The sequence below is a fragment of the Rosa chinensis genome, chromosome 2, assembly GCF_002994745.2.
Source record: "Rosa chinensis cultivar Old Blush chromosome 2, RchiOBHm-V2, whole genome shotgun sequence".
Classification (NCBI taxonomy): domain Eukaryota; kingdom Viridiplantae; phylum Streptophyta; class Magnoliopsida; order Rosales; family Rosaceae; genus Rosa; species Rosa chinensis.
The window spans coordinates 63131680-63142400 of NC_037089.1; the positions used below are offsets into that span (position 1 = coordinate 63131680).

The 10721-nt window shown below is 36.6% G+C and overlaps 1 protein-coding gene across 6 annotated transcripts; it reads left to right on the forward strand.

Moving 5' to 3' along the window:
- Positions 1-1468: 1468 nt before the first annotated feature.
- Positions 1469-9798, forward strand: LOC121051816. 6 transcript variants are annotated; one of them, XM_040515210.1, is made up of 6 exons: positions 1469-1539; positions 7764-8615; positions 8709-8863; positions 8960-8989; positions 9068-9112; positions 9264-9798. In XM_040515210.1, the coding sequence occupies exons 2-6, from the start codon at positions 8612-8614 to the stop codon at positions 9360-9362; spliced, it is 333 nt and encodes a 110-aa protein (XP_040371144.1). In that variant the 5' UTR covers positions 1469-1539; positions 7764-8611; the 3' UTR covers positions 9363-9798. The 6 variants fall into 6 exon arrangements, with proteins under 6 accessions (XP_040371144.1, XP_040371146.1, XP_040371147.1 ...); XM_040515212.1 differs by lacking the exon at positions 1469-1539 and having other exon boundaries at positions 7714-8494; positions 8569-8615; XM_040515213.1 differs by lacking the exon at positions 1469-1539 and having other exon boundaries at positions 7714-8238; positions 8349-8615.
- Positions 9799-10721: the final 923 nt, after the last annotated feature.

Here is a 10721-nt window from a genome sequence, read left to right on the forward strand (position 1 = left end):
AATGTATACATTTCTATATAACTATTAAACAAATTAGACAATTTTAGTAGGCATATAAAAATGTTGTGCAATCCGAAAAATCGAAACATGAAAAAAACGATGGATCTTATTCATAAATTTCTCCTGTAGCTATGCACAATGTGAAAAATTTGGCCTTGTACATCTTTATTCCGGCCTCAATCAACCCGGTCGATTCCTAACTTTACCTTTTGCCAAGATATCTTTGTCACTAAAAAGATCTTTGAAAAATTCGATATTTGAACCATTCGCAACCATAGACTCATATGAGTAATGTAGGAATCTAGTGGTTGTTTTGACATTTTTCATTATATATATGTATACTTATCACACTACAGGAATAGAGCTTTTAAGATGTTAATTTAAGGCGTGCATTTTATTTATGGCATAATTTCAATGCTATGTGGTAAAAAAATGAAATTTTTTTCTCCCTTTTTTTCTTGAGTGGTGAAAATATTTCTCCTTTAATAACGCACTAATATTTGATTCTTTTACCACATGCAGTCATCCTTAACTCCCCCCATGATTTTTGTTTTCCCGCTCCCTCAAACTAAGTTGATCAAAAACAAAATGGAGAAAAAGGAAAGAGAGTCAGTCTCAGAGATCTCCCCTAGGCCATGCATCTCTGTCACTCTTAGACAAATCCAATTTCTGATTCGCTCTCTTTCTCTATCTCAATCTCTTTTCAGTTAGGTTTATATATAGAATGGTAGACATAAATAGATTGATTGAGTTAGTGAAGTTTGAACAGCTTCACTAATATGAAAACCAAGTGTTATTTAAAACGTGAACCAAAGCACTGATTAGCATAATGAGTTGTTGTTTAGTAATATATAATACTTGAAATGAAGCAGGTCCCAAACTTTCGTTCTAACAAGATGTTCCATCAATGGTACTTGCATCCAATTGTTAAGGTGCGTCTAATGAATTAGGTAGCCTGCAAAGAGATGAAATAAATCACAATTTTTTGGTTCTTATATTGAGAGGGTTGAAATTTTAGAGTGAGAAGCTCCTCCTTCTCTCTAAAACCTTCTCGCTCATCCCTGTCCTCAATACTATTCTAGAACCCCACCCCTTAGATCTAAACCCCCTCCATGCCCTCACAACTATTCCAGAATCTTATCTACTAGATCTTGTAAGCTAATGATATAGCTTATGTATAGAACTAGACATTGCACAAAGTTTTACTGATATGCAGATATACATGTGTATATATAATTATGAAAATTGATAAGAGTTTAAAATTACATGTGTACAAGCTATTATTCAATTCTGGTTATGGATAAGTTTGTATTTAAATTCAAAATTTGTTGCAGTTGATAAGCAACGTTGATGGTTTGATACAACAGTTAAGCAAATGATAGTTTCTTTATGGATGAAACTGTCATACAAAGCCTCTATATGAATGTCAGACTTGTCCCTTCTGAAACACGTGTTCTTTCTCAAAAATTAGTCCCATTACTAAGAGAAAATCAAGGTGGATTCAGGAGAAGACTGTCATGGACAATGCAAGTGCATCATGTAAGTTTCTGAATTAGTGTTCTTATGTTCTTGTTTTCTGCAAATATAGGATTGATAGGATGTTTTGAATCCCGAGTTCAATTACACATTCTGGTAATCTGCAGTAGTTTATATACATGTTTTGATCTAGTACAGGTTCATATCATCTCTATTATGATTCGATATGTATTTTGGTTCTAACAATTGGTATCAGAGCACCTATATATAGATCAATCGCATATTAAATAATTAAACAGTATTGAAATTATGTATTCTGGGGAATTAAACTGTGTTAATCCGCATTTAGACATGTATTGTGATTTACATATTCAAGACTAAATTGTTTAGATCTGTGACATCTTATGGTCCGTATATTACTTCGAAAGCACATGATCATCATATATACGTACATCTATTTATCTTTGACCAAATTTGGATAAGAGATTAACATATGAAAATATTGATAAAGTTACTGGTATAATGTCAAATACATTGTGTGCTGTCAAAGTGGCCATAATGTATACCAGAAATGATTATTTGCATCAAACTAACATATATCTTAAATTCATGTATGCTGCCAAAGTAGCGTCATGTAAATGAGATAAGTGATACTAATGCTTTATCAATTATGATCACAGATTTATGAAACTTAAAATAAATTTGCTGGACATTTCCAAAGTAATACAGTTTCAAACATTTGGTTATTAAATCTGGTATATATATTAAGTAGATGAATATTCATATATCAATAGAGATTTGTACACCACAAAAGTTGTCAGAGTCATGAAATTGATAAATTCATATTACTATATGTATACATTTCATTCAAGTTATGGGGTATTCAGTTTGTTCTGGTATTAAGTTTGTCACGCCCCTGATTTTTAACAAAATTAAAAATCAATATATAATCTCATACTTATATATGCACGATCGTTCAGCCATCAATACAAAATACTTGTAAACTTTTCCCTTTTAACCCAAGTATACATTGATGCCCTGAACCCACAATAATAACATATACTCGCCCTCCACAGAGTTATGTAATACAATAGCTTACGAATTAAATTGCCACAAGAAAATAAAATGTAAATGCTACTCAGAGCTCACTACAAACGGAAGTCTTAATAACGGTAAAGTCACATAAATGTCTTCCTACCGTTAAGCTGCAAGCACGCTATCTCAGCATCAGCCATGATTATCCTGACCTGCAACAATAACCCCTACACCGTTCGAATGGTGCACTGGGTTGTCACACAACAAACCCGGCAAGCTTTTGCAAGCCTGTATGAGTAACTTAAAACACACACGCACAACTCACATAACGAGGAAACCCATCAACTCATAAAAAGGGACTCACACCCTGTTTTCCCAAAACAGCACATTCTTTTCCCAAAAGAAACAAATACAAGTCACCCCGTGACAAAATCATATAAATTGAAACTCTGACAATTTACATGTGATACACAAGTCCTCCCCGAACATTTAAAAGAAAGCATCCCTGAAACTCCCTTTTAAAAACATGTACTCATTGATGCGGCTGAAATAGCCTCACAATTTAACCCTGCAAAATGTAGTTGTCAGTATAGGATAAGCAGGGATCGTTCAATCCGGGGATTGTAGGGTACATCTACACAAAAATGTCAATTAACAAATAAAAGAATAAAATGGGGGGTTTTGAAATTTGGTTCCTAATCTACTTAAAATAAAAACAAAACAAATAAACCTATATACAATGATCGACTTCCCTAACCTAGACCAATACTACTTGGAAATTACTAAGTGTAAAAACAGAAAATCCATTTCAACATGCTACAAAAATGTGCCCATCTTTAATGCCTAGATAAGAGCTCAAATGAAAAGCCTCAGCGGATCAATCCATTTATCTGATTCGCTCTAATGTAGGCTTGGATCGGAAAAGTCCTTACCAAGCCTAATACTATTAATTTTCGAAAACACTCAGCGTAATTCTCTTAACTAGTAGTATTATCTAACCCTCGAATCAACTCACACGTGCAAATTAACCATTACACATAGAATTTAACACGTAATTTCCAGAATCGTTTAATCATTAAAGCATGATTTTTACCACCCGTTAGAACTAATTACTACTTGTTTAACTCAGCGTCTTAACAAATAACAATTACTCTTGGCAAATTAAGCAAACACACAAGAACTCTCACCGTTATTCTAGCATGCAAACTTATGAACCTAACTCTGAAAATTACCTAAACACGTAAAAGGGCACAAGATTGTAACATACATCATAAAAGAATTCTCGAAATTAACTCAATAATAAACTGAAAATCTCAAAAATATTAATAAAAATATTCTGAAAATTCCGTGTCTCCAATTACACAACTCGCAAATCGAAACACACAAAACCGAAATAAAAATTGTAAGTAGAGTCATAGTTACACTTTGAAGCTTTCCTCAGCGGCTTAGCAACACGGTGATGAACTCGTCTCTGCTATGGTGGTGGAGCGTCCTTGACTCAGCGCCTTAGAGCTTTGTAGATTGATGGATGGATGGTGTCACGGTCTTGTAGGTGATGGAAGTTTAAGGAGTGAATTGGGCAGAGTCTCGGAAAAGTTTTTGGCCAAGAAGTGATAGGCCAGGAAATGATCTTGGCCGGGAAGTGATAGGCCAGGAAGTGATCTTTGCTGGGAAGTGATGCAAATTCTATTCTGGACGTTGCCTATTTATAGGGGAGCATTGGTTGGCTTTTGTCGATCATACCCTTCATCATTGGACAGATGGGATCGCATCGTAATTCCTTTAATTTTCCAACTGAAACATCTCCTTTAAGGCCTTAATTCCTCTCATAATGGGGTCTTTTAACAAGCTGAAAAACATCTTTCTCCTTTATTCTCCAGCTGAAAACGTCTTTCTCCTTTATTTCTCTTCTTCATTGCTTGGTCAAATGTCTTAAATGCTTTATTTTATGGCTCCATCATTGTTGTTTCCAAGAGTTCCACCAGGCAAGGATTCCTACAACAAGCAGGAGAATATTAGAATTTTCTAGAGAAAATAAAGGGAATTAAAATGTAAAGACCGCAGAAATAGTCGACAGTGAGGAATCCTGATCCAGCTAGGATTTTTCATGAATTTTACTTTTTCCTCCTATTTCACTCCAAACACTCAACAAGACTCTCAAAATGACTTAATGACTCAAAACACTAAACTAAGGGAGAAATAAGGCTAAAATGAGGCACATAATCAATAATATCATCACACTTTCTTGCTCCTATCACTCATGAGCATCAGATAGCTCCCGCTACCCCCCATGATGTAGCAACAACAAATCAGTCCAACCTAGACACACAACACATCAACACACCCTCAATCATACCTATCGTTAACCTAACAAATAGAATATGATTCACAAGTCCTCCCAGGACATTAAAAGAAAGAATCCCCGAAACTCTATTTTAAAAACATGTACTCATGAGCATCAGATAGCTCCCCGCTACCCCCCATGATGTACCAATAACAAATCAGTCCAACCTAGACATACAACACATCAACACACCCTCAATCATACCTATCGATAACCTAACAAATAGAATATGATTCACAAGTCTTCCCAGGACATTTAAAAGAAAGAATCCTCAAAACTCTCCTTTAAAAACACATACTCATGAGTATCAGATAGCTCCTCGCTACCCTCCATGATGTACCAACAATGGACTAGAGCTCTAACTGATAGTATCCACTCATCCAGCCAAAGGCGTGAAGTCCCGATCGTCGGACAGATCACCACACGGTTCACTCCCAGGAACCCCGAATCCTCAGACCTCCCCAGGTCGTCAGATCAACATTAAGCAACTCACACAAATCTTGACACTTCCCAAACAAGAGGAATTCCCAATTCCTAACACATTGTCTCCCGAAAAGTCAAGCCTCAAGCAATAGAATGAAACCCATCAATCTCTATTGCATAAATCACCCCTCTACCCATAAGAATATACCTATTTCACGTAAATATATATACACACACGTGGTCATTCACTCAGGAATGCCACTAATACCAACAATAGTTTGCAGTTAACTAAATAACTCTCAAAACAATAAAGGTATTCCGTTCAGTATTGAATATTGTGAGAATACTCACCTCGAAACTCCCACTGCGTCTTCAATACAGAACAAGGCAGCCACACCACAAAACAACCGTCCAAGGATACCTCGTCAAGTACCTAATCACATACTGTTTCACTTAGCAACAATCCACAAACGATTTAAGTCTGAAACCCTTGTTTTGAACTAAAATTCCCAAGTGACTCCAATCGAGGCAAAACCACATCAGACTACCCAATGTCTCCGGAATACTTCTACGATCAATATGCCAAAACCACAAGTCGATCGGAAGCTCGAATCCTCACGGATCGAATAAATCGACCGGTATGAAACTGTAAAAATCATAACAAATCCATACGAACTCCAAAATTTGCATATTCTATATCAAAATGCTTGTATCAACGAGTAGAACATATATAATACCAAAAATAGTTCCCTACATGGCCGGAAAGCCACCAGAACGCCGCCACAGGCCAAAACTCAATATTTCATAAAACTCCCAACATCAAAGCCGTTCATCTAAGCCTGCTTGTGAATTTTCATAACTAGCTCGAAGTCAAAAAACAAGCATAAAGGGTCGAAAACTACCTCACAAGCTTTGGTTTTTTACTCAAACTGAGTTGAACCGATTTCCACGTAAATCGATCCAAACAAACACCATAGATTGATCAAGGAGCCTTCTCTAAACTCAACCAAGGAAGCATCATGCCACGAAGTCGTCGGAGCTTCGTTTTCCGGTCGGGTCCAAAAACACCAACTGCGCCGCCTTGCTTCGCCTTACACTGTGGATATCGCCGCTAGAGAATGCCACAGAGACGACCAGACGGAGGAGACGAACTAGATGACCAAGTTTCACGGCCAGAGATCACCGGAGCTACGAGCTCCAGCTGGGTCGGATCGCCGGGTTCGGGTGGGGTCAGACAGAAGATTTCGTCTCTGAAGGAGTTTGAGAGAGAGAAGAGAGAGGAAGAGAGTTTTCAGAAACGGAAACCAAATGAAAATAGTAAGTTGCCCACTTGGGAAACTTCTATTTATACCAAAATGGAAACTTCTTCCAATGGCCATAACTTCCTCATACAAACTCCGATTTCCGCGTTCCATATATCCACGAACTCGTATCGACGCGCTCTACAACTTTCATGAAGAAAGTTGTTAGAGAATCCAAATGAATAAAAAGTCAACCCTTGCGCCCCCCCTAAAACGACGCTTCCTGAATAATTATTCACCCCAAAGACTTCCGATCCATCCACGAGCCACGAAACCGTCCGATACCCATAATTTAAATTCCAGAAAATCCTCGAAAAATAAATACAAATTTCCAGGGCATCCCAAAGTTACACTAGTTTAATCTGGTTGATCATTTCACATGCAGCTATGCACTTTCCAATGAGTATCAATCAAATTGAGCTTCTGAATGGCTCAAATTTCAAGAAATGGAAAGGTGATATAGAATTAGAACTGAATCTAGGAATATTAGATTATGATCATCTTTTGAAGGAGAACCCACCAGCAGCATTGACTGAAAGTTCTAGTAGAGAAGCAAGGGAAAAGCATGACAAATGGTACAAGCATGACAAGATGGCACTAATGATGACACTACTAGAAAAACCCCCCAATGCACACAGATGACATTCACACGGATATTCACACGGAGAGAAGTCTGTGTGAAAAACACTGTGATACACACAGATGTTCGTGTGAAAATTGTATTCACACAGTCATCCGTGTGAAATATATTCTAAAAGTGGGGGCCGCAAATATACACACAGATTTTCGTATGAATTAGAGTTCACACGGACAAAGATCCGTGTAAATTGTATTTAAAAATAAAATAAAAATAAGTTAATTAATTTTTTGTATGAATTAAGGTTCACACAGACAAAAATCCGTGTGAATTGTGTTTCAAAATAAAACGAATATAAACTAATTAAATATAAATTAATAAACGTTTTTATATTTAGCATATTGTTCCCCACAAATATTTAATTTTACATAGACATCCGTATGAATTTTTGTTACACACAATAATCCGTGTGAATTTTTTTCAATTACTCTATTCAAATTTTATTTATTCTTCATTATCTCATTGGCATACTCTCTCTCTGTCTCACAGATCTGAAATCTCTCTCTCAGATCTCTTCATCATCTTCTAACTTCTATCTTTCTCACAGGAACAGCTTGGTTATTAAGTTTATAAACTAGTTTGCCGGCAACAAACCTCGTCCAACATAATCACCGAAACCTTTAGGGGAAACCCTCATTTGCAGTCAATCGTTTCATTTCTCAGATGCCCAAGCCGTTGATTGCTGAGGTTAGTTCTCACACCTTTTTTATTTCCGGTATTGATTTCTAGGTTTTAGATATGAGTGGGTATTGATTTTAGTTTTCTTGGATTCCTTTGCAGATTTATGGTTTTTGCTCTGCTGGGTTTTGTTATCTGCTTCAATTTGTGTCAAAGAAAATGTCTTTTTTGTTGAAAAGCGATTCGGAATATCGATTGGAAGCGCAAGGAACAGATCGAGTGGAAGCGCTGTTATGGCAAGTACAAGCCCCTAAAGAAACCGAGGTCGGCGGAGGTTGAAGCCAAGCAAAAGGAGCTCCAGGTGGCTATCAAAAATGCAAGACAAAGAGGCTTGAATTGAAATGGTTTGAAGCATTTTCATTGCAGATTGTTCACTTGAATGCTTGTTATCTGTCTCTATTACTGTATCATCTATATCATTGGTTTTTGTACTTCCCTCCATGAAATAATTCAGGTAAGTATTGATAGACAAGCATTGATATTCATAAGAAAAAGCAGCTAGGGGTTTTCTCCTAGTGAGTATCGGATTCTCCTTCTTTTTCTGTATCTCAGCTTAATTGAGACAGAGAGGGCTATTCAAAAAGTTGAGACTTGGTTCAGGTATATTGCAACTTTCTTTCCTTGCAAGTTTGTTCTGTTTTGGGTGTCCAATGTCATTTTTTTTTGTGTTTCAGAGACATCAATTGAGCAATAACTGAGGTAGAAGAAGCAGCCCCAATGGGTTAGTTCATTTTCATGCATTGCACTAAACTCTAGTAGTTTGTATTTACTTAAAGTCACCTGTATTCTTGTTTTTTGGGTTTGATAATTGTAGTTACAGTCCAAGTTCATGGGTTGGATAAAACCCCAAGCTCTGCTACTTCAGAGCAAGAAGAAAAAGGGGCTGACTCGAACCATAATTATATGCAATCTAATTATCGCTTTGATTGCCTTATCCTTGGTCACCACTTATGTCTATTGGTCCAGAAGGTGAAATTACTGTTCAATCGTTACTTTGAATTTCTCCGTAATTCATTGAGATTGATAATTTCAACTACTGAAAATTGGTTGTGGTTACTAATTTAGGTCACTGGGTCTGACTTTTCTGCTGCAGAGGTAATTAGCCTTTCTTGTTGTGATAGTTGTGAGTAAATTTGTGCGGTTTGACTGAGTTTATTGATTTGTGTTCCCCAGAAAATGGATGCGTTTTCAAAGAAGGATGATCTTTCTGGTTATGCTGTAAGTCTCGTACCGCATTTGATCTTTATACTTGCGGTTTTTTTTGTGTGAAACTGCAACTTAGGCCACTAGATTTAAGATGTTGTGGCTTCTTTTCTTATGAATATCAATACTACATATTGATATGCTAATGTTTTTCTCTATCTTGCAGTTACTGCCCTTAATGGTGATGTATAACAGCTTAACCTGTAAGTCAAAACCAAGTGGTTGGAAATCAAGTGGCGGTGACCCTTGTGGTGATTCAAATTGATGGAAGTGTGCATATCAGTCTCAAATTTGTCTTGCAACAGATGAGTCTGGCTAAATCAATGAAGACTACAATTGAGAAAGAACACAATGTAGATAAGGCTGAGGATTTGGCCCTCTCTGCTTCACTAGAGGACGCAGAGGCAAGTCAGGCAACTAGAGATGATAATGGTGATTCTGATGGTGATGATGAAGAAGAGGCTGAGGAGGGTGTTCGTAATTAACATAAGTGCAGCTTTTAGTAAAATTGCAAGATGTTTTGACTCATCGATTCTGTAGAAGTATTGTTCTTATGTGTATATCAATCGAGTTTGTATGTGTATATTAAGTGCAGCTTTTAGTAAAATTGCAAGATGTTTTGACTCATCGATTCTGTATATGTATCGTTATTATGTGTATATGAATTGAGTTCGTATGTGTATATGAATTGAGTTCAATGAGTTTCTATTGTGAAGCAATAAAGAAAAACTAAATAAAAATGTTAAATAAAATATGTACATATTTAAATCATTCAATAAATTTAATAAAAAAAACTGTATAAATATGTTCACACAGATTTTTTGGGTGATTGGACGTAGGAGCAATATTTGTGATTTAAGGGGACCCACCAAATGCATTCACACGGACAATAAAAATCCGTGTGTAAATAGTATTAGCAATGCCAGTAATACGTACGGATTTTTAATCCGTCATTGTACCGTGTGAATACGTCAATTCACACGGATATCCGTATGGAATACTATGATTTCACACGGATTCTCATCCGTGTGTGATGGGGTGTTTTTCTAGTAGTGTGATCAAGAAGAGCATGCATGAAAATGTGAGGGATAGTGTACCTGATTCAGAATTAGCCAAAGTGTTTTTTGATTCTGTTGCAGAAAATTTTAAAATTTCGGACAAAGCTGAAGTGCAGAATCTGGTGAGGTCTCTTGCAAGAATGAAATTCAATGGGAAGACAAGTGTTAGGGAGTATATAATGAGAGGTTCAGACATTGCTGGAAAGCTTAAAGCATTGAACATGGCCATTGATGATTCATTCATGATGTACATGCTTCTAGACTCACTTCCAAGTGAGTATTCTCAGTTGAAGACACTATACAAGACTCAAAAGGAGAAATGGAGTGTGAATGAATTGATATCACTGTGTGTGGAAGTTGAGCAAGAGAAAGATAAGCAAGAAGGAATTGACATGGCTGTGAATCTGATGACCAAAACCAAGTACAAAAAGAAGTTTGGAAATAGAAACTCCAAGCCATGTACCTCTGTAAGCACTTCCAAAACTGTTATGAAATCTGATGTTGATAAAATGAAGTATAGACCTGCAGGTGGCATAAAGTGTTTCTTTTGTAAGAAACCAAGTCAC

What these genes read in the sequence shown, in the direction of transcription:
- LOC121051816 (XM_040515210.1), top strand. An exon ending in TATGTCTATTGGTCCAGAAG is followed by an intron (nt 8,864 to 8,959) that starts GTGAAATTACTG and finishes TTACTAATTTAG; the next exon opens with GTCACTGGGTCTGACTTTTC. An exon ending in ATGATCTTTCTGGTTATGCT is followed by an intron (nt 9,113 to 9,263) that starts GTAAGTCTCGTA and finishes TCTATCTTGCAG; the next exon opens with TTACTGCCCTTAATGGTGAT.